At 50.4% G+C, this 27,950-nt stretch overlaps 11 protein-coding genes across 11 annotated transcripts; 4 read left to right on the top strand and 7 right to left on the bottom strand.

Annotated features, from left to right (window-relative positions):
- Nucleotides 1–131: 131 nt before the first annotated feature.
- On the bottom strand, nucleotides 132–708 carry TRIREDRAFT_104079 (Non-Catalytic module family expansin; the record flags this gene model as incomplete). The annotated part of the gene is made up of 3 exons (XM_006962532.1): nucleotides 132–162; nucleotides 218–535; nucleotides 602–708. The coding sequence occupies 3 exons, from the start codon at nucleotides 706–708 to the stop codon at nucleotides 132–134; spliced, it is 456 nt and encodes a 151-aa protein (XP_006962594.1).
- A 3,321-nt stretch (nucleotides 709–4,029) lies between these two features.
- On the top strand, nucleotides 4,030–4,954 carry TRIREDRAFT_2501 (pyrroline-5-carboxylate reductase; the record flags this gene model as incomplete). The annotated part of the gene is made up of 2 exons (XM_006962413.1): nucleotides 4,030–4,582; nucleotides 4,662–4,954. The coding sequence occupies 2 exons, from the start codon at nucleotides 4,030–4,032 to the stop codon at nucleotides 4,952–4,954; spliced, it is 846 nt and encodes a 281-aa protein (XP_006962475.1).
- Nucleotides 4,955–5,074: 120 nt separating this feature from the next.
- TRIREDRAFT_104077 (amino acid transporter-like protein) lies at nucleotides 5,075–7,159 on the bottom strand (the record flags this gene model as incomplete). The annotated part of the gene is made up of 9 exons (XM_006962531.1): nucleotides 5,075–5,173; nucleotides 5,236–5,318; nucleotides 5,379–5,424; nucleotides 5,485–6,025; nucleotides 6,085–6,346; nucleotides 6,416–6,571; nucleotides 6,647–6,659; nucleotides 6,787–6,991; nucleotides 7,059–7,159. The coding sequence occupies 9 exons, from the start codon at nucleotides 7,157–7,159 to the stop codon at nucleotides 5,075–5,077; spliced, it is 1,506 nt and encodes a 501-aa protein (XP_006962593.1).
- A 1,698-nt stretch (nucleotides 7,160–8,857) lies between these two features.
- Nucleotides 8,858–10,585, top strand: TRIREDRAFT_56646 (flavin-containing amine oxidoreductase; the record flags this gene model as incomplete). The annotated part of the gene is made up of 5 exons (XM_006962764.1): nucleotides 8,858–9,035; nucleotides 9,112–9,359; nucleotides 9,425–10,228; nucleotides 10,289–10,332; nucleotides 10,399–10,585. The coding sequence occupies 5 exons, from the start codon at nucleotides 8,858–8,860 to the stop codon at nucleotides 10,583–10,585; spliced, it is 1,461 nt and encodes a 486-aa protein (XP_006962826.1).
- Nucleotides 10,586–10,701: 116 nt separating this feature from the next.
- TRIREDRAFT_104075 (uncharacterized protein) lies at nucleotides 10,702–12,364 on the bottom strand (the record flags this gene model as incomplete). The annotated part of the gene is made up of 4 exons (XM_006962530.1): nucleotides 10,702–11,197; nucleotides 11,278–11,686; nucleotides 11,752–12,246; nucleotides 12,340–12,364. The coding sequence occupies 4 exons, from the start codon at nucleotides 12,362–12,364 to the stop codon at nucleotides 10,702–10,704; spliced, it is 1,425 nt and encodes a 474-aa protein (XP_006962592.1).
- A 3,069-nt stretch (nucleotides 12,365–15,433) lies between these two features.
- TRIREDRAFT_2499 (uncharacterized protein) lies at nucleotides 15,434–16,353 on the top strand (the record flags this gene model as incomplete). Its single annotated transcript, XM_006962412.1, has 2 exons — nucleotides 15,434–15,577; nucleotides 15,646–16,353. The coding sequence occupies 2 exons, from the start codon at nucleotides 15,434–15,436 to the stop codon at nucleotides 16,351–16,353; spliced, it is 852 nt and encodes a 283-aa protein (XP_006962474.1).
- Nucleotides 16,354–17,095: 742 nt separating this feature from the next.
- TRIREDRAFT_104073 (aspartate racemace) lies at nucleotides 17,096–17,794 on the top strand (the record flags this gene model as incomplete). Its single annotated transcript, XM_006962763.1, has 2 exons — nucleotides 17,096–17,383; nucleotides 17,486–17,794. The coding sequence occupies 2 exons, from the start codon at nucleotides 17,096–17,098 to the stop codon at nucleotides 17,792–17,794; spliced, it is 597 nt and encodes a 198-aa protein (XP_006962825.1).
- Nucleotides 17,795–18,075: 281 nt separating this feature from the next.
- On the bottom strand, nucleotides 18,076–19,795 carry TRIREDRAFT_104072 (hexose transporter; the record flags this gene model as incomplete). The annotated part of the gene is made up of 7 exons (XM_006962529.1): nucleotides 18,076–18,373; nucleotides 18,427–18,526; nucleotides 18,586–18,588; nucleotides 18,645–18,725; nucleotides 18,782–18,977; nucleotides 19,033–19,457; nucleotides 19,519–19,795. The coding sequence occupies 7 exons, from the start codon at nucleotides 19,793–19,795 to the stop codon at nucleotides 18,076–18,078; spliced, it is 1,380 nt and encodes a 459-aa protein (XP_006962591.1).
- A 1,503-nt stretch (nucleotides 19,796–21,298) lies between these two features.
- Nucleotides 21,299–23,454, bottom strand: TRIREDRAFT_104071 (uncharacterized protein; the record flags this gene model as incomplete). The annotated part of the gene is made up of 9 exons (XM_006962528.1): nucleotides 21,299–21,375; nucleotides 21,498–21,600; nucleotides 21,666–21,823; nucleotides 21,899–21,974; nucleotides 22,045–22,518; nucleotides 22,575–22,822; nucleotides 22,878–23,003; nucleotides 23,062–23,217; nucleotides 23,418–23,454. 9 exons carry the CDS (start codon nucleotides 23,452–23,454, stop codon nucleotides 21,299–21,301), a joined length of 1,455 nt encoding a protein of 484 aa, XP_006962590.1.
- A 445-nt stretch (nucleotides 23,455–23,899) lies between these two features.
- Nucleotides 23,900–25,657, bottom strand: TRIREDRAFT_56684 (uncharacterized protein; the record flags this gene model as incomplete). The annotated part of the gene is made up of 5 exons (XM_006962527.1): nucleotides 23,900–24,253; nucleotides 24,321–24,586; nucleotides 24,644–24,896; nucleotides 24,953–25,467; nucleotides 25,534–25,657. The coding sequence occupies 5 exons, from the start codon at nucleotides 25,655–25,657 to the stop codon at nucleotides 23,900–23,902; spliced, it is 1,512 nt and encodes a 503-aa protein (XP_006962589.1).
- A 1,003-nt stretch (nucleotides 25,658–26,660) lies between these two features.
- TRIREDRAFT_56840 (uncharacterized protein) lies at nucleotides 26,661–27,638 on the bottom strand (the record flags this gene model as incomplete). The annotated part of the gene is made up of 1 exon (XM_006962526.1): nucleotides 26,661–27,638. A coding segment is annotated over one exon (978 nt), but the record flags the coding sequence as incomplete, so codon positions are not given.
- Between the last annotated feature and the right edge of the window lie 312 nt (nucleotides 27,639–27,950).

Genomic DNA, 27,950 nt, shown 5'->3' with positions numbered 1-27,950 from the left:
GATTTATGTATGATATGTTCAATTCTTTCAACTATGTGCAAGTCATTTGGGAACCTATGTACAACGAAGATAATATCAAGATGTGAGGTTAAACGACCATCACAGGTGCCAGTTTATTTGACAGTAGACATTTAGCACTGGCCGTTCTCGTTGCAGAAGTGCCTAGAAAACGTTAGACCTGGCAGTTCGTGGTTTTAACAATCAGATTGTCACTCACCACTCAATGTTGATAGTTCCGAAAGGAGCAAAGTTGGTGAGCTGGTTCCAAGCTCCATGAGACAGATCAATGCTGTCCGGAGTAGGGCAGCCAGGGCAAGTATCCTTGACAGTTGCAATGACGGTTCGTCCGGCGCCGCCAACACCGTCGTTGCTGCCAGTGTTCTGGATAAAGACCTTGCGGCCACAGTACTTGGGAGGGAAGCCGTTGCCCTGCCAGCTGGGGGTGAGGGCAACGATCAGCTCGTCATCACTGTGCTTCTCGCCGCAGGATCCAAAGGCACCCATCTGGTCGTAGACAGTTCCAATACCAAAGTGCCTAAGAACTTTGATGTCAGTAATGCTGAGAGCTTCGCTGCTGAGTATCATGGATACGGATACTCACTCAGTTCGCTTGGCCTCGGGAGCAGATCGAACACGGGTGGGCTCAGGGAGAGCGCTGACAAGGCCGGCGGCAGCAGCCAGGAGAACAACGGCGGTCTTGGCGAACATCTTGAGGTGTTGGTATTTGTTCTTAGAACAGATGAACTTCGTAGCAATGAAGCTGAGTTGTTGAGACTGATGATGAGCTGTGATGATGAAGAACTGGTGAGGATTGAGACAGACAGAGGCAGAGATGGCGAGGGCTTTATATACTTATTTCCTTACCCCATCGCCAATGTCTTCTTGCCAGCTTCTGCATGAGTCCATCACCATCATCATCAGATATCGTTCGGCAATCGCCATTCTAGGGATCCAGTGGTTTCGCTAACGACTCCAGACCGGCGAGCCCGACACCTAGACCACCGACGCCTACAATATGTTCGGTGTAAGACCAAGAATTTTTCCGCTAATGCTTTCCAATGATTTCCCTCTAAACACGCGGGAACCAGGTACAACGAGCAACCCGTGGTTCCAGTAAGCACTGAATGGGCCGCATTTTGCCCCAAGTAGAAGTTGGGTGACCGGGCGATGGTGTTTCGGGAAGGTCGAGACACAGCCGGGTTCGACTAACAGCCGGCTTTTTCGTGTAAGGCGCATGTTATTTGCGGCAGTAAACCAGGTAGAAGCAAAATTTGATTCCAGGCCACCGGCCCACCCTTGGCTGGTAAATGCTTCTTCGAGAAGAATATGCCTGTAATGTGTTGTTGTTTCGCAGGGGGCACGTGGTCTGACGGCTCATCGATCGTGAATCTCGTGCATGCTCATGGGTTGGCAATTAAAGCTGACTGGTGGATTTTCCGGGCTAGCGACAACTGGTAGAGGGTTCCTACCTATTCAGGTCAGCGAAGACGGCGAGGCTGACAGGTAGTATCTGCAATCAAATGATGATGGGGCCATATGCCATTGAAACACGTCTACATATGTTGAACTACTACGTAAATATAACTCTATATGCTGGATTAAGTCTAAAACACAATAGTCGACCATACTTTATATGACTACATGTCCATATTCGGCAAACCACCACTCCTTCTTTCTCCCAACCAAGGACGGGAAAACTTGTACTGCATGAATAATTGCTCACGCAGAAAGAAAGAAGCTTCCCGAAGCATTATACAAATGGTCCGATTATAGTCAGCCATCTTCGCGGGATGATTCCATGTCCCGACCCGCACAAGTAGCAAGAGAGGCCTCACTAACTCATTTCTTGTATCGGTTTGTCTATGCAAAAGCCTTGCTTCCTTTCCCGCCGTTTAATCGTATCAGTGATTGCTCGTGTTCGCTAAGGGAATTCTTTCCTGGGGCAAGGCACAGTTTACGAGAAATGAGTTACATCTGGATAACCCGACGCTCGGTTTACGAGAAATGTGGCAGGGTGCAGGGAAACATAATCCAACGAGATTTGGCCTTCCTATACCGTCGATTTCACTTACAAATATCTATGAATGATCATTCATCATTTTCGAGAGACGGGCGGGATTCCAGACCACCGGGCAATAGCGCGTAATCAAGCCTCGAGCGCGCTTACGGACATGGACGGACATCGGAGAATGCATGGCGGCCAATGGGCTAAACTACAAGCATTAATCCAAGCAGCTGTTCGTTATAGTATCGAGGTACTTTGCATGCAGTCAGTTGGGGGTGGAGCAACCCGGATGGTTGGTGTCTTCGAGTCAGTTTTGCTCGGTTATTCTCGCTGAGATATCCGAACCACACCTACCTACCTTAGTGAAGTTGCATGTTTCCTAGCGTACATACGGATAGAAGGGTTGGTCCCAGGCACACGGCTCGTACCACCGGCCAAAGTACCCTTGGTAGCGTCCACCCTCAGTGCCAAGATTCGAGATGATTGAACCGGTCTTCCCCATATTCTACGGACTACAGGGACTTCGTACCGTATCCTCAAGATTCGACGGATTATGGCTATCCTTAGTCGTGGTGGGTGAAGCATTCCATATCAGCCACCATCTCAGCTAGTGAGTGATAGCGCCTCGGGGGCATCGTGCGCTTCATCCCCCCATCCTCACCACACTTCGTATGCCCGTGCTGACAATGCGGCAAGATCCAGCCTCTTCAGGCGTGGGCGACTTGACATGTCAATTGCTAAAAAACGGGCCACATTTGTGGCCGGCAACGAAGCTGAGGGATTGCAGCATTCGTGACTTGTAAAAGGGCGACTCAGAACACGGCGATGGGTTTCCCCTTCTCAGTGTGTGATGCGACACATGCGAGTAATAGATTGGTATTAAGTCGGTAGCTTGTCAGCTAGAAGATGATTTATGTGTGAAATCTCCCGGCTGTCATTAGCGGCGGCATATCCCTAGGCCACGTCTGCGGGATGGTGCAGACGTTTGGCTAAGATAGGGAGTCATTGTGTCGATCCGGCAGTGGTTGCGATGACCCATCATCATACCTTTTATGGGAGAAGTACAAGTTCTGACAATCCAAGGCAGCGCGAAATATTTGCGGAAATTGTAAAAACAGACTCGAGTATGATCGAGCAATAACTTTTCGTTTTCTCTTTAAATTGAGAGTTTCATTTCAGTGAGACTTGTTCTCAGATACCTTATGAATACCTAGATGCCGCCAATAGCATTATTGGCTGAGACATACCTCCATATGTGTTGTAGCCCAGCCTTTGCATGTAATCGGGGTGAGAGATGAGTACATACGAGTATATGGATGGACACATAACCTGGAGCGAGCTCTAGATACACGACCGAAAGGTGAAATGAGAGAGGACGCGAGATCATATCGCCTGTTGAGAAGATATCGAACTCAAGGTAAAGAGCTCTGGTTAATTTCTTCTTCTTCTTCTTCTTCTTCCTCTTCGTTTTTCCACTTTATCGAAGTGAGTAGGTTGGTGAACAGACTGCAACTTTGAAGTCCGTGCTACTCCCTGCTGCTGTTGATCCGCTAGTAGAGGCGGGGCTTCTTTACATGGGAAGAACTCTGAGTCTCACTCGAACAGCGAACAGAGTCACCAAAGAAAAAGCAAGTAAATTTTTTTTTTTTTTTTTTTTTTTTTTTTTTTCACTTTCACCTTGGTTTCGTGCTTGGAAACATGAGCATCAAAACCCTTACGACAATGAGCCATTATATGTTCATGATTCAAGCCGTCGCTGCTCATTGTTTCTGGCCGAAGAGTGCAATGTTCTTCCGACACCGGCGTCTCCAACCTCTGCCGATGGAAGCCGGTCACGGGACCGGAGCTTCTCCACAGATTTGCAGTTGATTAGGACGATAGCATCACCAAAGCTTGGAGCTTGCGCCGACATCAAGCGTCTCCGATTTCCTTCAAGTTTCTGGCGCTTCTCGCACAACAGTAGCTCACCAAGTCTTGTCCAGCAGCTCCTCACCTCTGCAAACATCCTCGTCTCACACCTAACCATGGCGCCGTCACTGCAAACCAGCAAGTTGGCCTTCATCGGCGGAGGCAACATGGCCTCTGCCATTATTGGAGGACTGGCCAACCAGGGCATCGACAAGCAGAACATTATCGTGTCTGAACCGTGGGACGTCAACAGGGAGAAGATTGCGGCCACCGGTGTGCGGACGACGACCTCTAACGTTGAGGCTGGCCAGAACGCTGATCTCATCGTCATTGCCGTCAAGCCTCAAGTTGCCAAGACAGTTTGCGAGGAGCTGGGTGCATCATGGTCTCATCGCTCTACTTTGCCGGTCGTTGTGAGTATTGCGGCTGGCATCACACTTGGCAGTCTGCGGGAGTGGCTCAAGACGAGCGAGGGCAAGACGGCACCGATTGTCCGTGTCATGCCCAACACACCAGCACTCGTTGGCGAAGGCGCCTCGGGACTCTATGCCGGCGAGGACGTCAAGGAGGAAGAGAAGCAGCTCGTTGGTGCTTTGCTGGACAGTGTTAGCAAGGCCACGGAGTGGGTTGACAAGGAAGAATTGCTCGACGTTGTGACTGGGCTGTCCGGTAAGCTCCATCGACGTCTCATTGACACATTTCGTACTCCTGTCGCAATGAGTTGAGGCTAACAGGTGCAATGCGCTAGGATCTGGACCCGCGTACTTCTTTGCCATGGTTGAGCACCTCATTGCCAGTGCAACTGCTCTGGGCCTTCCGAAAGAGCAGGCTACCAGACTGGCCAAGCAGACGTGTTTGGGAGCTGGCCAGATGCTTGTTACGTCCTCAGATGAGCCTGCCCAATTGCGCAAGAATGTCACCAGCCCCAACGGCACCACCTACGCTGCTCTGCAAACATTCGATTCATTGAACTTTGACGAAATCGTTCACAAGGCCGTGAAAGCTGCTACTGACCGAGCCGCGGAGTTGGGAAAGTCATAGATCGAGCTTATGCATGGAAACACAATACTCATTTGGAAGGGTTGTCAAAAGGCATTATCGAGTGGACATCAACCGCCATAATTACATAGTATATTGTTAATGGAACGAAACAAAGAACAATCATTTGGCGCCTTTTTCGGCCCTGTCCTCCTCGCTTGAAGCTTGCGTGGAGACGGGACGGCCAACAACATCCTCAAAATCTGCCATGACCAAATCTTGCTGTAGTTGTGTGTCAGAAAACTATGTCGATCCATCAAAGAATGATATACAATAGGACTTACGGGGCCCAGGAATGTCTTCCCAAAGAGGAGCCAATATATCCCGACAACTATGCCGAAGATGCCGATAACAACGCAAACGTAGTCTTCGCGTATCATTAGCCGTCCGAAGTTCAATACTCATGAGCGAGGATGCAACCACTTACTCATGCTGTTGCCAGTGACTGGAAGAAATGTGGGAAAGCAGAAGAACTGTGATAATGTCAATATTCTTCCTCTGAATATGTTAAGATGCGTATTGCGTAAACTCACCACTGAAGTGACAACCACATAAAGCGCACCAACAATATTAACAACCAGGCCAAACGTCTTTCCAAGCTTAAAGGGTGTCTTTGCAGTCTGGTAGTGGTCGAGCACTTTCCGTCCACGGATGAGAAGGACAATAATGGGAATGGCGTAGGACACGTTCAGAAAGATTGTGCAAGATGCAACATATGCGCTGAAAGCCACAACCGGCCCCAGATACAAGAGACCGAAGAGGATGTTGAAGACAAAACAGAACATGATGGTCCGGACAGGCACGTTGAGGCCTGACTGGATGTGAGAAAAGTAATTATGGAAGACGATGCCGCGGTCACGGGCCATGGCGTATAGCAATCTGCTGACGCTGGTGATGCTGGCATTTGTACCGTTGATGAAGCAAACGCTGAGCATCAGGCTGAGGATGGTAGCGGCGGCTCGGCTCTTTGTTGCTTGAAAGATGAGCTCGACGATGGGCATGCCCGTGGGAGTGGCCAGGACAGTCTCCGCATCGACGAGGCAGAAGAGCATAACGAGGATAAAGGCAAAGCCCCTGAAAGATCACGGGTTAGTATGGCTGTAAGGGGGAAAGACGTGCCCAAGAGAACTTACGTGACACCACCGATGACGATGGAGTAAAGCATAGCTCTAGGAGCATCTCGAGCCGGATGCGGCATCTCTTCCGTCATGTGTAGGACAACGTCGAATGCAATGAGGGAGAGAGCAGACTGAAGCAGACCCAGAATCCAGGCCATGCCATCAGACCACCCAGTCTCGTTGTTAAAGTCGGTGAAGACGAACTCTGCGCTTGTCTTGTCTGACATGGAGAGCAGAACGATGCTGATGATGACGACGCCGAATATGGACCAGTACACTGTGTTCCACAGTTAGCAGCCATGCTGGTATTATCAAGTCGTTCTCGACTTGTACGGGAATGACTTACAAGCAACATCGTTCCATTTGCCGAGTATCTTATTACCCCAGATGTTGGCAACGGTTGTGAAGACGAGGACTGCCACAAAAATCCCATATGTTCTCGCCGGTGTAATTTGGTAAGCTCCGTTGGATGCCACTACTGCAGCGGCGGATATAAACTGGGCTAGATTGATTAGGTGTCAGCAACGCCTGGAGACTGACTTATAGGAGTTCAGAAAGGGGTTTGTTAGAAACTCACAGCCGAAGTAATCCTGCACGGTGACTACAACAAGCCAGCCAACAATGTTGGCCCAACCAACTACAAAGCTCTGAAGCAATGGCCATCGTTAGTGTCCACGTTGCATCTTAATACTTGGATCTAACGCATGGAAGTCGTACCACTGGCTTTCTCCATTTTTCAGTGCAAAGAGCGTAGACAAAGTGGTACTGCCCTCCAGCCGTTGGCCAGATGGAGCTGAGCTCGCCAAGGCTGGCAGCCACGCAGAAGCAGCATATAACGCAGAAGATGAAGCCGTAAAGAAGTGCCACGGAGCTACCTGACGGCAGGACAAGACCTATCGAACCGGCAAGAGCAATCCAAGTGCTACATTGCGAGTCAGTGACGCCGAGCTCGTGGTCTTGCAGCATTATATACCAACAGGGAGACATACTTGAGAATGGCAAAGGCCATTGCCATGGTCGAAAGGGTTGATAGACGGGGCTGAAGAGCCCCGTTCACCGATGCTGCTGAGTTGGATCCGAAGAGAGCCATTGCTGAATAAGTCTGGGGAAAGAATTTGGATAAAGAAGAGGAGAAGACGGGCAAAGGAGTCAATGAAGGGGAAATCGAGGCGGTGATGGGCCTGATTTGTATTCACCGACTAACCTTGAGTTTCTCAATCAAAATGGCGGAAACTCTGGAAGCGTCCTAAGGGAAGGACATGATCTCCGGCGCCTCGTATGCTCCGATTCTACCAGAGGCTTTTGGCGGACTACCATCCATTGGTTAGCCTGCACCCGGGATATCGTGAATCTACAATCTCTTTGATAACAACGCTGCAGCTTGTTGAGGCTTTGGCTCAGTGACACACTTGGGGTGGCGATAGCTTCGCGAGCTGTCTGGAGTAAACTGATAAAGGGCGTTGCAGAGTTGCCTAATCAGGCAATTTCACGAGAGACTTAAAAGTGCGTTCCCCAGACCATGAGCTCTCGGTCCACTAGAAAACGCGGGGTAGGAGGACGCCTATCTAGATAACTACCCTCATTAGCACTCCTATCTTCTCGGATTCCTTCCTTTATGAGCAATAACGGCGTGGGTATGGGGAGTTTGTTGATGCTTTCTATCTGTGCGGTCCGGTTAAGCCTCAAACCACTGTGGGTATGGGGATAGCTGGTTATGGATATTGTCAGATAGCAAGGGGAGATCTGTACCAACTCTTCTACAATATGTGGAGTTTTGAGCGGACCGCGACGTCGGTTCGTGCTCCCGTTGTTTCGGTAACACGGTGACACGAGGGCGTCTATTCTCGTGACCTGCAGCTTGAGGGGGTGCGCCACGAGGGACGACGTGGAACAATGGGAAACAGTACTCACTGCCTATTATGCTCTCCCTTTCTTTGGTGTTGATAAAGGAGAAACCAGAAGGCACTTCAATGTGCCAGTGAGCCGAGAGAGAGGCCTTTTTTATATCTTCTGCATCATACCGCGCATGTGCAGACCCCCCTGACGCAAACTTCAGGGGTCTGGGATGTCAAGACGCCGTTTTGGTGTTGTCTGCCAACATCATGTTGCATCCGCGCTGCTACGCTGTGACGCTGAAGACTGCTCCCGTTTATCACAAAATGCAGTTCCAGTGGGCGTTATCAATGAAGTGCCCCAAAACTCAGCTACTCGTGACTCGTGATGCGAAACTAACATCTTGAACCAGAGTCTGGGGAAGTGGGCCGGTCGCTTGCTTGGCAGCAGGTCCTGTGGGTTCCCATTGATAATAGTAGTAGGATCTTTCATTTGCTTGCATCTTCATTGGCCTATCTATGATTTCGCCAGACAGCTGTCTCTTTGTGGCTACCACGTGGAGCGGTTTCGGCTGCTTTCTCCCGATTTTGCCTTGATACGACACAGCCAGCCGGCTCGTATTCTCTATCCGGCAATTCTACGAGAAAGCAGATACAATGATGTGGGATAACGAGCCTTCATCTCTTTCGTCACCGATCAATTGGAGGACACGAGTTCTCGAGATATTTCCGCTTTGGAGGCAAACTCACAGCCTTCTTGTACGATAAATGTACTTCCATGGCCTGATGGTCGACTTTATAGAGTATGCAGAGGACCAGCGCGACCCATATCCGTCCCACCGATGAAATGTATTAATAGATGAAGCGCGCTCTTGTGTGTCGTCAATATGTCTAACGCGTCGACCTCTTGTCTTCCCGTAACCTACAAGCGACAAAGACGCCGACATTGACACGCAATGACATCCAAGGACGGTTATTCATGGACAGAGGCTCAAGGCCTTCGGGCCGGAGTCCCCTCGATTGGAGTTATCGAGCCGCCTACAAATGTTAAGAGCGGCGACACGGTCTACGATGTGATTGTCGTGGGTGCGGGCTACTGCGGTCTAACAGCCGCTCGAGATGCCAGTCTAGCAGGTAAATGCCCACTGCGAGACCAATTATTGCAAGAATTATGGCAGATCTAACCATCTGTCTCGCCCTTTACCAACAGGTCTGAAGGTGCTGTTGCTCGAAGCCCGCGATAGAATCGGTGGTCGGTCGTGGTCCTCCAACATCGAGGGCTACCCATATGAGATGGGTGGAACTTGGGTCTTCTGGGGACAGGCCAACGTGTGGCGCGAAATTGCAAGATACGGCATGCAGGACGAGTTGGAGATCTCCTACGACTTTTCCAAAGGCATCAACAAGTATTTACTGTCAAGCCCACAAGGCGTCCAAACGTTTACCCACGAAGAAGAGGTAAGGTCGACAACAGTGTAAAACATCCAAGTCGGGAAAAGTCTGACCATGTCCATGCGCAATAGGATGCATTGATGCAATCTGCACTCGCGAAACTTGTCAATGTCGATGGCTGCCTCGGTCGAACCGTCGTTCCATTCCCTCACAGCGGCGTCCTCACCCCCGAGGCCCGGAAGTATGACCACATGTCCGTCGCCGACCGTCTCGCCGAAATCAAGAATGACCTCACACCCAACGAACGGCTGTGCGCAGAGGCCTTCGTGCTCCTCTGCAGCGGAGGCACCCTTGAGACGACGAGCTTCTATGAGTTCCTCCACTGGTGGGCCCTGAGTGGCTACTCCTACGAAGGCTGCATCGATTACTTAGTCAAGTACAAGTTCCGCGGCGGCCAGTCATCGTTTGCCATCCGCTTCTTCCGTGAGGCTCTGGCTTCGGGTAACTTGACGTACGCTTTCAATAGCCCGGTATCCAAGATCCAGCACGGAGGCGACGGCGTGCAGATTACGACGCGTGTTGGCAAGACGTACAAAGCCGCCAAGATGATTTGCGCCATCCCACTCAACGTCCTGAACGATGTTGCCTTCGATCCGCCTCTGGCACCAGGACGGAAAGCAGCAGCCACCACCGGCCACGTGAATCAGTGTGTCAAGGTCCATGCCGAGATCAGTGACAAGGACCTCCGCTCTTTTACGGGTATCAGCTATCCACACAACGGGCTTCTCTATGGCTTCGGAGACGGAACAACGCCGGCGGGTAATACACATGTGGTGGCCTTTGGTGGACAGCATAACCACTTTCATCCGGAGGAGAACCTTGAGCATACAAAGGCGGCACTCCAGGGGTTCGCGCCAATGAACATCCAGAGACTGGTGGGTTTTTGTTGTTTATAGACGAGAAGAAAGACCATCGGCTGACGTGACCAAACACAGGTCTTCCACAACTGGTCGAAAGACGAGTTCGCCAAAGGAGCATGGTAAGGATCAGTCAAAGCTCAGATGCTCATCTTTCTTGATTCGTGCTGACACGTCATTGCTCGCAGGTTCTTTCCGGCTCCTGGTTTGCTAGCTACACATCTGAAGGACATGAGAGCAAGAGAGCGCAATATCGTCTTCGCGTGTTCTGACTGGGCGCTAGGTTGGCGAAGCTTCATCGACGGCGCCATCGAGGAGGGAACACGCGCAGCGATTACTGTGCGAGGTGACTTCGCAGGCCGGGCCAAGTTGTAATGAGCTGTTCTCGCAAGATGGTTCGAAGGAAGATGATAATAAGGAACAAAACAGAAACAAGACAAAACAACATAATGCATCAGAGCAAGCCGAATAATAAATAGCCTCCATAGGCATTACATAATGAGGATTGGCCGTTGCCGAGTGACCACTTCTGTCCATCTCTGAGAGTCCTGATTTGCCCATATGTGCTGAAGGCTCTGGACAGCAATAGGAATGGTGCCAAACTCCGTGCAGTTATAGAGGCTCTGCAATCGAGTTGAGAAGAAAGCTCGGTGCTCGGGCAAGATGCTTTCAGCAGCCGCCACGAAATACGTCCAGACCAGAGCGTGACAACCGTCGACGCTTGGATCCAGATCGTAAACCGTCTCTTTAAGCCGTTCCACCGACTGGATAGACTCCTCTCGGGATATCAAGTGCATGGCGCGGTTACGGTATAAATCGCAGGCCTGTTTGATGGCTTCCTTCATCACGGCGACATTTGCGTATTGCTGAGGGTCTTGACTGAGAGATGGATACGACGACATGAAGTCAAGATAATAGTCGGGTTGTTTCGACAGTGTTTGTATGCCTTTGGTTTCACTGGAGAGCGGGAATCCAAAGAGCTCGAACCTGGAGGATGGAATTGGCACGTTAGCATATTGGCGTTTCGGTGTCTTCGCGACGAACGACATCTCGTCCAGGCAGCCTACATTCGTGTTTGCTCTTTGATGAATCCTCTTGTAGTTGGTGACAGAGATTGCACAGAGTCGGATGACTGTGCTAGATTAGACAAAATCTCGAGCAGGTGCACGTAGTTGTTGGCGCCCGTGATTGTCTCTCCCACGAGCAGCACAAGGATTGTCGCCCATGTTGATAGGCTAAACAGTCTCCTGGGCTCTAGCTGGAGTGAATCGTGAAACAGCTTCGACAAGATGGCGTGCTGGCCTACTTCTGCGGCCATCCGCATCTGCGGCGCCCTCTGTGAGAGGTGGAAGGCAGCGATAACGGAGATGGCCTGTCCGACGAGCTCGTCTTCACATGCGAGAGGAAGTAGGATGTCGCGATAACCATTGCCATGGAAGTCGAAGACTACCATTTTCGGCGCAATGAATTCTGAGACTGCAATCTCGTCAGCAGCGTTTAATGCCATGGCGCTTGTGGTTATAGGAAGCGGGCGGTCTTACAGTGGTTGAAGAAGAGCCTCGCTTGGGGAGACACAGTCTGAATTGCGCGTTGCGGGCGAGCAGCCTGGACCTCTCTTGGAACGAATTCCACATCGTTGTCGACGACCTCAGATGATGAGTCTGTTTCAGTTGCCGGTAAATCTACGCGAGAAGGTCCAATGCTCGGCTGCTCAGGCGGAGCCTTTGTAGGACTGGCGGAACTAGAGCGGGAAGAATATGCCTTTGCTCCCCCGGGCAAGGAACCTGATTGTTTGGTGGTTACGGTGACCCATCGATAGCGATTTGGCGCCCGTTGACCAGCTTTGGCGACGCCTCCCGCAGCACGGGTTGCGGCTGTTGCCTGTGAGGGCCGTGGCGGGAGGCCATTCTTCATGTGCGAGCTGAAGCGACACTCAATGCCCTGGCCGGAGCACTTGATGCCCTTTTTGCAGCACTTGAAGCACTCCGGCTCCGTCTTGTCGCAACGCACTCGGCGCGTGCGGCACTCGAGACACCCTGCATGTATGCGGTTTAGAGTCACGGTTTGCGCGCTAGGCATGTAGGAATAGGAGAGAACCTAACGGCCAAGGGATGGCTGAGGGTGCTTACCGTCGTTTCTCTTTGCCAGTGACATTTGGCAATTGAGTAGTAGCGGCTATAGCTTGAGAGCCGAACCGTGATCTCTCTGTTATCTTGTATCCAGACTGAAGCAGCCCTCCAGATGACAAAGGCAGTTTGAGAACTATCGAGAATCGAAGGCTTTCGGACGCAGCCCAGAGGCTCCGATAAGAGCTGAAGAGAGGGGGACAAAGGCCAACTTGACAAGGGCAAGGGCACTTGAACAGGGGGGCGAATTTCGGAGCCGTTGATAGGTAGCTGGCCAGGGAAAAATAACGGAGCACAAGAAGCACGGAATAAACTGTGCCTCCGTATGGGCGTGGAAAATGGCGGAATGCGGAGACTCTTCAGCTCTGTGGGGGAGCCTTTCAGATGGATGTTCAATATCAATGGTGCTAGTCCCAAAGAACGCAAGATGAAGGTTTAGGACTCGGCCCGCGGCTTTTAGGACAGCTCTGCTGGAGGGCCGGCATTACACAACCACGGAGGCGGAATCAGCATCTCTGTTTGACACATAGTGTATCGAAAACACTTTTCGAGGTCGGAGAATTGCGGTACTCGTATGCGAAGTTGCGGCCCCTTCTTGGCTTGCTTAGGAACTGCACGCATGCCTTTGGACGCTATTACTCGCTGTCACATATCGGATTGTGTCGTTCAATAGCATGTTACACCGGGGTTTGGACGCCACTGAAGATTATGGTGATAACAGAGGGCGGGTATATGGATCAATGCGATGCTAGTATTAGTTAGACGGGCTGAATCGGATGCCGGCTCTTGTGAACCTAGTGTTCCCCCTTCTCCTCTTACTGACTTCGTCCGTCGACGTTAGCAGAGTTGCAGAGGTCGATCGCACGACTCCCTGCCCCTGGAAATGCCCTGTGGCTGTTTGCATGTGACCAAACGCACCGGGACTGCGGTTGCTCGCAAACTTGGTAAGTCCAAGGCTGCCATTTGCGTCGGGACAGGCACAATACAGAAGCACCCCAACAGTTTCATCGGTCAATTGGAGCAAAGTAAATCTCATAGATCAAGTCCTCTTGCTTGCGGACCGGACCCAAGCGCGTCGAGACTAGCTGAACACCTGTCACATAGGCAACGTCGTCTTGGTTATTTGCTTGAAGGATGAAGGGTGCTTATGCTGGGTGAAAAGATGTCATCGGGTACGGAGCCGTCGCTGCCCAGGATGTTGAAACTTTCAAAGGTTGATGACCCCGGGGCTATCTTTGCCACTGCTACATACGCCCCGTCAGATCCCACCCAAATGGTTGTGTGGCGCGGAACATAAAGGCGGGTTGCTTCCACGATGATTTCTGTAGGGCACTCTATGGTATGTAAGCACGTAGCTGCTATCGATGGAAACATCAATTTGTTTAGAGTGGACAGGTTTCGATGCTGTTAGTGTCTTCTCAGGAGACTGCACCTCGATCTGCGCCGACATGCCTGGCAGCACTGAAAGGCAGCGATTTGGTCGATGCCTACGCGGACTCAACGCCGACTCTCTAGCAATTCACCATCTTAGCTGAGCCTACTGAATTCGTCGAAGCCTGCAAAGAAGATCTTATCATCAGGAGCACATACAAGACGTCCATGACCAGGACCTTCATCGGCACAAAGGTGGAATGTATGGTCGCTATAATCTAAATGACACTGAGATCCGGTGATTGGGACTTGATCAAGGTTGGGACGCCGGTTCTGAAGGCCGTTGCCATCGATATGCCTGACAGCACGACATGACCGTCATTGAGGGTCGGCAAGTGGCCAGGTGGTTACCTCTCGCGCCGTCAGCTGGGGCTTGGCTGTCATCTCTCCTGACGGGCCAATGAAGGAGGAGGAGTCAATGGAATGAGCAACTGAGTTAGACACGGCTAGACTATAGATGACTCGAACCTCAACGCGTAGGCTCCTCCAAGCTCAAGTTCATCAAGGTCATTGAGTCGGATCATATAGAAGGAAACGAACCGTCACATTACTGGAGGTCTCTGGCTGCGACATGGGGATTGGAGTCCTATGTTGTCCGTATAGATGATCACAGTGGTACCAAGCTGTAAGCGCTGCGATTTGAGCTGAACGAGCAGACGGATGGAGGCCAGAGCCGTGTGTTCCCTATCAATAACGATGTCTGGAGCGACTAACCAGACTGTGACGTCGCAGTCGCTGGCTTGTATCGAATTGAAGAAGAACTTGATACCAGTGCCATTCACGAAGATTGTCTAGCGTTCTGTAGTGCTAAAGGGGGAGACCGGAATGTAAGCCCGTGAAGAACCCACATTATTCTGCACCTCATACACGGTGGTATAGATGTACATTGCTGGTAACACGACGGCAAGACAATGTATACGGAGCCAGGCCAGGTTCAGATGAACCTACTTGACGGCTTTCAAAGCTTGATTGACTATTCCCCAACAGCGAGAACACAGTCAAGCAAGCCATTTGTTGGCCAATATTGGATCGGCGCCGGCTGATAACTTAATGACAGGAAATGAAGTCCAGACGCTAAAGTTGCAAAACGACGGTTATTGACAGAGACCAGCCGCATGCCCCGGGAAGACAAGATCAATATAGAAGTGTTTTGCTGTTTCAAGTCATGAATTCCGTCGGCCTTTGCCCGACATTTCCTCCTTGGGTCCGACTACCGACATCAGCCAACACAGCCGGTCGAGACCCTCTATTATGCCGCTTGTATCCAAATCTATCTACAGCGAATGATTATCTTGGATCTTAGAGCTCCATAATCTTGCTTACCTCCTCAGCAGGCGGGATTCAGAGTACAATGTCGTTCTATATCCCGTAGTTGAAGGATCATATTGAAATGTCTACGCTAATGACGGAGGTGAAACGCGTAGGCGGACATAATAAGTGCCGAAATCCGCTTCTCTGCGTGATGATCCGTAAAGTATAAGGCGGGGAAGAGCTGTCTCTTCATCTGTCGAGTGAAGAAAGTTTGTCACGTCCCTTTCACATACCCGTCGAGGGCTTTATACTGAGGCGCTACTGGGATGATTCGTGTCATCTCCAAGTCCAACATATCTCTCTACTCTTAGCACGGTGCGTCCAGTCTACACGCAATCAGACAGTTTTGGCCAAGATGAGTTCGGAGTCAGATTTGGAGACTTGGAAGAAGTTGACCTATATCGACGAACTTCCGCAAGATATTGGCCTCTTCCGGAAGTTGTTGGAACAATATAGCAGAGTGCCTCCCAACGAGATCGATGAACTACTCTTCAACACGGTGGGTATCGCTCACGTTGCCTACTCCCCTGCTTAACCCTTCTGGTTGTTGTATCTAACGCCTTTTAGCGTAAGAAGCTTTGGGAGGTGGCCATGTACCCCTGCATTGGCCGTTGGAGCTTTCTAAATCTGCGTAGCATGCATGACCATCATTTTCTCACTGCATTCGAACGATTAAAGAACTCGACCAGACCTGGTTCGGCTTCAGGATCTACTGACGCCCTCCTTGACATCGGATGCTGTATCGGTCAGGTGCTGCGAAAGCTTGTGCAAGACGGAATCGAACCCACACGGTTGTTCGGCACAGATCTTCACCCTGAGTTCATCACCATTGGCAAAGAGCTATTCAACGATGCAGGCAACGGCTTAACCTTGGTAGCCGGCGACATGTTGAACCCCGAAGACAAGGCTTTGACAGAGTTGAATGGTAAAATAACACTTGTACATGCGGCCAACTTCTTCCACTTATTCAAGTGGGAGGAACAGGTCAAAGTTGGAACAAGGATAACTCGCTTCTTGCAGCCGGGGACGGTTGACGCCATGATCTTTGGCAGACAGATTGGAACTCATAAGCCAAGAGAGAGGGAAGGCAAGTTGGGGTCGTTTCTGCACAACCAAGAAAGTCTTCAGAAGCTGTGGGATGAGATTGGGACAACGACCGGGACTCGATGGCGTGTGGAGGTGGGGTTTAACGAGGAAAGACAAGTGAGCATTCCTGGATTCGGAGAGGAGGACAGATATATCCGGTTTGGCATCTATCAGCTTCCACCACAGTAACTTGGGCTAGCTGTTCGCAGATTCCGACGATTGTTGATGTTCTTTTTGTTGCCCGCAGTCCCTCTGAATAGCTTAGCCTCACAGGCCAGTCCACATATGTTCTGTAGAACCTGTCATGCGCACGACGGGAATCGATGGGAAGAACGTTTTGGAGATCATGTACCCAAGAAATAGGAAAAAGTTTGGACGGCAACATAATATCTTGTCAACCAACATTCACGGTAGTACGACTACTCTCTCTGGGTACGGAGTGCATCTGTCAAGCTCGGTTGCCATCAGTCGCGTACCTTGTCAATACAATGATTTACCAATAACCTATTGTTCCTTACATGCTTTTTTTCTTCTTCTCCTAGTGATCGTCACCCCTCGTTATCCTCTACATCATGCCGTTCCTGGAAGAGTGCAAAGGCAAGCAGGAAAAGATGCCTTGTCATTGGACACGACTCGTTTGGAGCAGATCTGCTTTAAGTCTCGCGCCCTTCCGCGTTGGGGCTACGTACAGTACAGGGCGCTCCTTGACATGAAGTGTTATGGAGAAAGAATCGATCCACTACGGTAGCGCTCATGGCGGTCATCCTGTCCGATTTTAGCCGAATGTAAGACAGCTCCATCCACGTTCAAGTATCAATCTGGCCATGCTATTCTATTGCCCATCCTGAGACTGGATTGACGGTGTCACCGCGGATACAAATCAGAGCGAAACACCAGCAGAACATCCTTAAAACCTTCAGTTTGAGCAATCATGAAGACAATCGGAATCATTGGCGGCAGCACTGACTTGGCTACGGTTGAGTACTACAAGCTCATCAATGCGCATGTTAGAGCAAAGCTAGGAGGCCTCCACACTGGCGAGATTATCATCAACTCCATGAACTTTGAGCGAAGCGCACACTTCGTGACCAACAACCTCTGGAATGAAGGAGGAGAGTATCTGCATAGAAAGGCGCTGAGCTTGGAGAGGGCGGGAGCCGACTTCATCATCTGCGTTTCGAACACGTGGCATCGAGTCTCTGAGGCTTTCATGAAGGACGTAAACATTCCCCTCTATCACATTGTCGATCCTACAGCAAAGGCAATCCTGGGGTTGAAGCTACAGACCGTTGCTTTGCTGGGAACAAAAGCCACCATGTAGTCTGGGTATTTGCCAAAGGAGTTTGGCAGCCGCTTCGGCATAACCATTGTCGTACCAACGGAAGAAGAACAAACTTATATCGACGACGTCATCTTCAACGAGCTCGCCAAATCCCAGTTTACCGATGAATCAAGGCACGGATATCTAAACATCGTGGACAAGCTGGTCTCTCGAGGCGCGCAGGGTGTCATTCTGGGGTGTACGGAGATTCCATTACTCATCGAACAGAAAGATCGGCCAAGTATCCCATTGTTTAATACATTGGAGCTGCATGCTCGAGGTGCTGCGGAAATGGCGCTGGCGGGCTAGGGGACAGAGATTCAGATTCCGCTACTTTATATTCTCACCAATACACGGATTGAGTGCCTCAAAGGAACTTCAGCTTAGCCGGAATCATACGACTTGCCAGACAAGACAAAGGGCACTGGTCAAGCATTCTTAACAATATCCCTTTACATATTCGGACCACTACTCAATATGCATTGCATATAGAATTGAAATATGTTTTCCACTCAAACCAACAACTACCAATATTCCACGCTGATCCTGCGAGCCACCGAGTGATCCCCAGTCTCCCAGATGAGGTGAAATTAGACCTTTTCTTCGTGCTTGATGTCGGCTTGTTTTGAAAACTCTTCCAAGCCTCCCGCTTCCTTTGCTCGCGCTACTTTCTCATCAAATGTGCTCACGGCACTCGCGCTGCGCCATGCGGGAATATCTCCTTCGAATAGCACGTCAATCTCTTCGAGTGACTTCTTCACCGTTTCGGGGTACATGAAGTAGATATGGAACACCATGGCAATGCAGAATGTCCCGAAAATCATGTACGCTTTCCACTGGATGTTCGTAAAAGCTGGGGGGACAAAAAAGGCCAAGGCGAGGTTGAAACTACCCCAAGAGTCAGTAAAGGTCTATTGCCACGATGGATGCCCTATACTTACGCCCAATTGCCTGCAGCAGCCAGGCCAACGCCCTTGGCTCGGTACTTCAAGGGGAAGACTTCTCCGCAGTAAATCCATGCACCGGGGGCCCATGTGACTCCTAATTTGAGACATTAGTCAAGATAACGAGACTCAGAGATGATGAGTAGCTCTTCTTACCATCTGCACGCGATGTTAGTTGAAATATTGCAGGCAATTGGGCAGGAATTGTGACTTACAGACTCCAACAAAGATGTAACAAAGCGCAATGATGGCCTTGGCAGGAGGGCCACCAATCTGCCACCTCAGAATATCGTTTCCTGTGCGACTCGAGTCAGCAGGGAACCCTTGAGACGAGAACAAACTCGAAGCTCACCATCCACACTGTCGACGTGGTGCCCGTAGACTGCCATGACGGCACCGACGATGAAATGGATGACGCCGCAAATGATGGCCCCAACAATAAGCAACCACCGGCGACCAATGCGATCAACGACAAAGAGAACTCCTCCAGTCGTGACGAGAAAGATGACATATTGGATAATTGAAGACGTGAGCGCGGTATTTCCGGACTATCTCGCCGTCAGTGATTAGTTTGCCAACGGCGGTGGTGGGAGTGACACTTACCATGCCAGCCATGTTGAAGATGTAGACAAGGTAGTAAAGCATCACATTACCACCGAGGAGTTGCTGCCAAATCTGTGCACTGACGCCGACAAGTGTACGTTTCCACATCTTGGGAGCGAACAGTCCCAGGTAGCCGATCTCCTTTGACTCCGCGGCGATCCTCGCTGCTTCTCTGACTTCTTCCAGCTCGGCCAACACCTCGATATTGTTTCGATCGCCTTTGGCATGCAGGTTGGCAAGCACTTCGTGGCATTCCTCCCAGCGATCTTTGGTTGCGAGCCAACGTGGTGATTCAGGGAAGAAGAAGAGCGAGAAGAACAGGACAGCTCCGGGAACAGCCTGCAAGCCCCAAGCAATACGGAATGCCGCCGGTCGATGAATTGAAACCGAGCAGCCGTACGAGATCAGGTACATGATCAAGATGCCTGAATGTTTCTCATTTAGCGAATTGTGCGCCAGGAAATCGACTTGAGCAGTCATGCTTACCCCAGTCAATGGACCACTGCTGTATACCAACGACTCGGCCACGGATGCGAGAAGGTGCAAGTTCAGATAGGTAGACAATGCATTGGGAGGACGTAATGCCAATCGCAAGTCCGGAGACGATGCGACCAACGACGAGATGTGCAACATTCTGGGAAGAGCACTGCAGCACCGCTCCGACAATCCAGTCCACAGAGGCGATTTGTATAGCTAAACGGCGTCCCAGACGATCAGCGAGCCATCCAGCTAGGAGAGAGCCAACCAAAGAGCCGGCGGACATGGCTGCCGTGATGCCGCCTTGCTCAGTTGAGTCCGGGTGGTTGAAGTATTCGAGGTATTGTTCGGAGCCAATCCAGGCGCTCATGGAGCTGATCTCAAAGCCGAAGATCATGCCGCCGATGGTGCCAAAGGCGGCAAGCACTGCAGCGAGAGTTACAATTAGTATTTGAATCCCGAGTGATCTGTATACCCTCTGTCTCACGGTGGTAGCCAGCAACACTATGCAACCTGTAGACGTACCATATATGTTCCAAATCCGATACATCTTGGCGGCGTTCTTTTGCTGCTGCCCGGCCGTCTAGTGGGTTATCTGGTTGAATCCCCCAACATGCCTGAAGTGAAAGGGCCAAGAGGCTCACGGCCTCACGATGTCTTTATAGAGTCGCAAAGCATCGATCAGCCACGGAAATGCATTGGTGGAGATGATCCTGGTCAAGGCCGCATACAAGCGCACGTATCGGCATTGAGAATGAGCAGCCGGGGTACAGGTACGAAGCTGAATGCAGAATCACACTGGGAAGAGGGTCGCAACCTGTGAGGCAAAAGGAATAATGAGTGTTCCAAAGACTTGTCCCCACATCCCGCAAGTTTGCAGCCCCCGTCTTGTCAATACCCCAGGATCGGCATGCAAGCAGCCAGGGTAAAACGGTCTGCACTAGGTAATACTTAACGATGTCCACCGGGTACACGGATGGTTGCACCAGTCAATATGACTTGTTCGGCATCAAAAGCCATAGTGAAGGAAGGGAAGACTGTTATGAGCTCAGCAAGTTAAGGGCTTGATTAACGCTCTCGTGCATTCTCCCCGGAGGTCGGCGTGGGAGGCAACCTAGGAAGCCCAGAAGACGCTCTCTTCTCTATGGCAAAGAGGTGCACCGCGTACGTCTCATATCAAAGTTGACCAGAGCATCTACTGATGGAGGGAGGGTCTGCCCAAATATGGTCTCAAACCCTGAAGAGATATCCTCAGTAGATGTGCTCTAAATAGGGGGGCATTTACTGTAATACTTACCGCTGCATCTAGGCATTGGCCACACGTCTCCCAGAGACTGTCGGAGTTTTGCACACGTCATAAAAATCCAAGCTTCGGCGTTATTATCCGCATTGATGATCCATGTCTCTCTACTTGGCTGTGGATTAACGCAGGCTATCGTTGCGAATCACTTCCCTGATTCGCCAGTCTCGAAGAGTTCGACTTCCAGCTTTCGGCTGAGACTAGAGCGAGCCCGAGCAGGATTCTCCGCACCACCCCGCATTAGTGCAAGGGAAGCCTTTTGGTAAAGGTGTCTTGAACTCGCGATTCCGTCGACCGTCATTGGTACGCATAACAGCCGTCATGCTAGGCATGGGAAGAGTTGCCAAGGGGGTTGCGTGTGGAGACAAAACCTGTGCAAGCCTCAAAACGCAACACAGTAATAGCTAGTGGCAGGGCGAGATCGACTGGAGTATCTGGATTTACATGACATGAGAGTGGTGATTCTCAGAGTATCTGTGTGTGTTTGTATCAAATCATGGCTGTACATGTGCACTCCAGGCTTCCTGTAGTGATCGGACGCCTTGGGTCGTCGATAACGTCGTAACCTGTTCGATCCGTTGTAACATTCGGGTCAATTCCGCTTGCTGTTCAGGCTCCTTCAAGCTTTGGCCGCCTGCAAATTCGGCCATTAGGATCTCGATAGTGTGTTTCGGAGGATGGCACTTACAAACAACGAGAGGCTGCACTGCATTCACAAGGGCGCCAGCATACCTATCACCCAGGGCCTTGGTCATGCCGCAGAGCTGAATGGTATGCTGCAGAATTTCTCCCTCTTGCGTGTTAGCAAAGAAGTGCATCAACGCCATGAGTTGGTTTGAGTATACAGGTCTCCTACTTCAATGTTTCTGGCAAACTGCAAGAACCCAATGCCGTTTGGACGATGTGGATTATGAAGTGCCAGGAGCACTTTGACCAGGTGGTAAAATTGCATGGCGACGACTGGCAATGTGAGCATGATGACAGAAAGTACTGATAGGCGGATGGTGTCGCTCACTATGCCAAGTGCAGAGGTACAAGATCTCTGGGAATGCGCCGCCATCATCAATGACATAAACCGGGTTGAAGGACTCTGGCAGCGAGTCTTTCCATGAGTCTGCTTCGGTTTGCAGCTCATCCCAGCTGCTCGCATTGTTGGCGTCTGGATCTGCAGGGTATCGAGAGAAGCAATGGTCTATCACTTCCGCCGTCAGCATGGTCATTTTCTCCGTCTTTACATGGTCGGTGTCTCCTCCCCACGTAATGTCGACCTTCCAGTTGCGGGGGCGAGTTGCCGTGGGCTTTCCTGTCGCAAGAGCAACCATAATCTCTTCTCGAAAATAGGTCCAAAAGGCCGTCCTTTTCAGCGCCCGATAGCCAATGTTCTTTCGATTGTGGGTGAAGAGCGACGAACAGCCCCGTAAATGACGCTGGTAATCCGTTTCGTGGCTCATCATTTCGTACATTCGAAGGATAACAGTTGATATCGGCAGTACGTTGTCAAGGGTAGTGCTTGAATCCGCCAGCGCTGGTATGAGGCCTTGAACACTCAAGTCATGGTAATGAACAGCGCAGAGTTCGTCACAAGATCCATCCACTCGGTTCAGATGGCACGCTGAAAAGGCAAGGACGGCAAAAAGCAGTATGGGACAGCTCATCGCAAGATATGGAACAAACGTCTCGAATTGCCGCTGTGAGTCATTGACATCGAGCTTCAATAGATCGTTAGCTTGGGAACAAAGCAATAGCGAAAATTGCGTGTATATACCCAGCAAGCCAAGTTGTTGATATAGTGGCGAAGCAGTCGGGCAATCAGGGGATCTTCAAGTGGCTTCGTTGGGCCTTGAGTATAGATGGCTGAGCCAGAAGTCCGCCTGAGGATTGTAGTTTCCATGCTGGCGACACTTGTTACGGAGTGAGGAGACGCAAGGCCGGCCGCATCGCGAGAAAGTTTGGAGCTTAATATTGACACTGCATCGTCTCTTCCCAAATGTGCCAGCGGCATATTCTGTGGCTCTAAAATGCGGATCAGTATCAGAAGCGCATAAGGCAAGTCGATAAATTGGATTACCATTGGACGACTGAGTGAGGGGACTCTGAGCGATTCCCGAATTGAATGACTGAGATGGCGATGGCACGGTTGCGTTGTGCTCATCATCATCGCCATTGCAGACGTCAACAGAGTGAACGAATCTAACTAAAAACCCTCATTAGTTGAACCCTGCCTACTATCACGAATGTTTAAGTCTGCTCACTTTCTGGCGGCGTTTTTAACCAGACGTGGTCTGCTGAGAAGTGGAACAACCTGTTGCCGTCCTCATGGTGGGACGAGTTGTCGAGGAATTCATATTCACAATCACGGTGTCCAACTTCGCAGTGCCGGCACTGGGGCTTTCTTTCATCGCCTTCATCTTGTTAGTAGGTAAAGCATAAGCGTGATAGACTGATGTCAACGGTTGGGCAGACATTTCATATGCCGCTTCCTACATGTAGTGCTGTTCCGGCGGCAATTGCCGTTAGCATTGAGGATGAACATGTGACATAAACTACTCACCAGCCTGCTGACATGTTAATATCTATTGTAGTTATCACTTCTTCTTGGAATTCTCACCAGTTCTGACCCGTCTGTAAACCTCTCGCGGGGCCATGATAGCAACCCTTTCACGACGGTCAACGGTCTGACGACCTATTACAGCCAGAACGCTTATTACCCCCTGAAGTGAAAAGCCTCTGGGAGAGGTGCCAAATGACAGATATTGCGTACGTATAATAGGAGGCTGAGGACAACATGGGAGTTCTAACGAGATTGCGGGGGAGCTGATGGGAGTCAAGGTTACCTATCTACCTAGTTCTACGAAGTCCACATGATCGACGATTCAGGCTCAGATATTGACACAAGTCTTTCACTTCTCCTAACCCCGAGCTTGCATCTTCATTAGCGATTTCACGACATAAAAGGATGAGGCACGAAGCAGCATCAAGATGGACACCAACCAAAGAGAACCGCCCTAAACATGGACTCACTTTCTTGCCAATTGTTCGCATTGAGGATTGACAATTAAGGTACATTACGACTACACTCGCCTTCACTTGTCAAACATCGTCCCTACCATCTGGCACATGCGCAATAGTGCCGTCATACGCGACGCTTATTCTCTTCTTCTCAAGACTTGCCTTGACAGGATTCTTCGCCTGGAACAGGTCCTCGATTTCCTCCAAGCTCCAATCCCTGGTTTCAACGAAAAAGAAGTAGATAACAATGACACCAAACGCGTCCCAAAAGACATAAAGGAAATAATATTTCCAGCCAGAGTTGGCAATGGCAATCGGCGGCACATAAGTGTTCATGACCTTTACAGCATTGTTCATGAATGCTAGAAACGCCATGCCCTTTGCTCGGGAATTGAATGAGAGCACCTCGACAGGGTAGAGTGATTGCATCGGAGTCTATTGTGTAGCCAGCAGCGGTTAGAAACGCGGAGCAAGTTTGGCTGGGGGGGCATGGTATACCTACCCAAGCGAAAGCAAAAACAATTAGGAAGATGTAAAGAAAAGCGATGCCAGTTCCCCCAACCGCGGGTCGTCCAGCCTGGAGTGCAGTGCATGCTGTGATGATGGCGATGGATACCGACATCCCAGCACTGGAGAACATTAGTAGCTTGCGGCGACCAAATTTGTGTACCACACTGAGCCCACAGAGCGCAGAAACTGCCATGACTGGGGTTTGTATCGCGTTCAGAAGCAACTGCGTATTAACATCCGTGATACCAACCGTCTTGACTGTACTTCATGTGTCAGAGCAGATATACATGCGGCAACCATGAAGAAGACACATACCCATCAAGGGGAAATAATAGCTTGTCGGAGGCAAATCGAGTTCCCCAAACCAAGCAATGCAAAGAACGAGAAAGGTTCGATACCGCGCCGCTCTTGTGTCAAACAAGCATCTATAGTCCCACCATCGCTTATCGGACCCGTCCATTTGAATGACCTCAATCATTTCTTGCAGCTCGAGGTTTGCGACGAGTGCGTCTGGGTCTCCATCTCCATGGTACTTGATCAGGATGGCTTTTGCTTCGTCGACACGCCCCTGGCCAACATACCTATCACCCCCATCAGCACAACAGACTCAATGGGAACAAACACATGTTGTACACACCATCGTGGGCTCTCGGGAATGAACCAGACAGCACACAGGATCATAACGGATGGCAGGCCTTGAATTGCAAGGGGAAGTCTCCATGGATACGACAGGGTTGTTTTCGCATGATTCAACCCAAATTCTAGCCAGGTCGATACAATGGTACCAAGGAAGAAGCAAGCCTGGTAAGCACCGGTAAGCTGGGCACGATATTTGGGATATGACATCTCGACAACATAACTGGGGCCAGCAGTTTGGACGAGTACAGCTCCCATGCCCAAAATAAAGCGGCCTCCCATCAGCATAGAGAGGGTTGTGCTCGCAGTTTGCAGGACAGCGCCGATAACACAAATGGCCGATCCAACGGCCATGCCTACTCGGCGACCATATGTATCCGAGCAAGGACCAGCGACAAAACTGCCAGCTATGTTTCCAATCACATAAAGTGCCGCGACAAGGCCTTGGTTCTGAGTGGTGATGCCGAAATACCTGGTAAATTGAGGGATGGCTGAAAGGCCGCCTTTTTTTTTTTTGTTCTCAAGTTAGTCATGAATGACTACTCAGGTTCTAGTATCGTTCAGCGCACCAAAGGTATTGGAATCAAATCCATTTGTAGCTGAGCAGAGGTATCCGACAAAGATGCACCCATATAGTTTCAGGAAGCTGTTTCGAAAGATGTGGGGATTCTCCCGTAGCAGCGCGGCTTGCATGCGAGACGCTGTCATGCAGTTCGGGATGGTGACTTTGACTGGGCTCTCGTCATGGACAACATCCTGAACGATGTCATGGTCCGTCACCTTGCTGCTATCCATCTGAAGAAATGAAGGGTAAGCAAAGCCTACTAGGTCTTGCAATAAAGACGGAGTCTGACACCTCCTCTGCTTTTCTCGGTGAAGGGGGCCATGCAATTATATGCGGTTCCCCGCCAGGGCTTCTCCAACATCCAGCATTGCTTCCCCAGAAACTGCTATTGTGGATCGCAGATTGTTACCCCAGAATCGATGTTTGAGATGTTCTTGTCTTCGCACGTTAGGTGTCGTTTGTTCCCCACTAGTAGCGGTATACGACGAGTTTTTTGCTAAATTTCAGGGCCTGGGCTTCGGCAAGCGCCCGATTCTGAAAGCTAGCCGAGGCAAATACGATGATAGCTGTATCTCTTGGTTCGAAGAATAATCTTATACGGCTAATTCCCATTCAGCCGCCCTGGCGTCAATCAGGTGATCGGTTAAGCCATCCTTTCAGGCAAACGGACAAGAACTATGTCGAACTGAATCAACCGTTGTCTTTCCGACTGCCTTCTCAAGCAAGTTGAGAAAGCCTTATTCAGGTAGGCAATTCTTGTAACGGGGTATAACCAAGTGTGCGCGTCTTTGTAACATCTCCACGAAATGCTGTTCGAGTGGAGTGTGATGAAGTTCACTATCGGACGACCTGGTAATCCGGTCAGAGACCATCACTCAAGTGGGTTCATGAACAGAAATGCCTCTGTATTAGCCCAAATGCATGATACAAGTAGGTTGGCCGCAAAAAGGCTTCGCAAACCCCCAAACCTCTACTAGCTACGTGCTCATACGCCTCGAACCTACAACAGCCGGCTTTCAACAGGCTTCAACAGATGCAGGTGGCCAATTGTTACTTGGGAAATTGAAAGCAATGATGCGGTCAAGTACTTTCTGCGTTCTGTCCATACCAATAACAGGAGATACACCCAATCTAGTACAGTTGTACTTTGCCCCCCCCTGAGCACATACTCTCTATGATCGCCAAGTCATTCAGGGCTTCCTCCGGACCAGCCCGCTTCTCCGATTTCCCAGCCTTTATGGCCTCTAGAAAAGCTTTAATCTCCAGCTCCACGCCTTTACTTCTTATAGTCTCTGACCTCCTCTCTCCCGTAGCGAGATCAAGTGACAACGTGGAGCCGTCGGGACCATCCGTTAGGGAGAAGCTGCCTTTGGATCCGATGATTGTAAGCTCAGTAGCTCGTCGAATCGAAGCAAAAGACATTGATATCGTCCCAGTTCCTCCACCACTGAGCAAAATGCCGGCATTGAGAGTGTCGAGAGGTGGAAGGTGAGGCAATACCTGACGGGCAAATCCAGCCGTCTCGACAACCTCTTGGCCTGAGATGAAACGAAGCATGGCCGTTTGATGCACCCCACCATCCAGCAAAAAGCCTCCTTGATACTCAGGAACTTTTCGCCATGGCGTCTCATACCATTTTCCTTCGGGAGGCTGGTGCCGCCAAATCCTGAGATGCGCTTGGGTAATATCGCCGATGGCTTGTTCATCAACTACCCACTCTCGACCCCGTTCAAACTCATGCATAAACCTGAACTGTTCGGCAATGTTGAAAATAAGTCCTTTGCTTGCATATAACTTTTTGTAGTCCTCGATCAATTCGCGGGCGGTCGCCACGTCTTTGGCAATTGGCTTTTCGCACAACACATGCTTGCCGGCGGCTAGGCAGCGTCGGACAATCGATGGTTGTACCAAAATCGGCAAGACAATGACGACCGCTTCAATGTCGCTACGTTTGAGCAAATCATCGAGCGTGTGCCCAGGAGTGTCTTCGGAGTAAAGGTCAAGATTACCGATACCAAGCTTCGTTGCCTCCGCCACAAGAGTAGACGCGGTAGCTTTCGAACGAGAATAAACCGCCTTGACATTGGCCTTGTTCAGCACAAGAGCGGGCAGGTGTTCTACAAGGGAGTCAGTGTCAAGAACGTATGTTATTCAAGCAATGTGAGAGAGTTAACTGCCCTCGGTGGCAAAAATGCCAGCTCCCAAGATTGCAATACCAGCCATCACGCCGAGTTTAAGAGGCGTTTATTCAGTTTGGCTAGAGAGATGCGCCTGATTTGAGACAACTATACGAAACAACAATGTATCAAGGTAAGCTTGCAGCACGGAGTCTGCCGGGGAAGATATATTTATCACGCACAAGATAGGTAGCATTATATAACCAGTTCGGAACTCCTTCGGCTTGCTGCTGTATCATGTATC

The sequence above is a fragment of the Trichoderma reesei genome, assembly GCF_000167675.1.
Source record: "Trichoderma reesei QM6a unplaced genomic scaffold TRIREscaffold_3, whole genome shotgun sequence".
NCBI lineage: Eukaryota > Fungi > Ascomycota > Sordariomycetes > Hypocreales > Hypocreaceae > Trichoderma > Trichoderma reesei.
The sequence above is the reverse complement of the archived record's forward strand: the minus strand, read 5'-3'. Positions and strand labels throughout refer to the sequence as shown.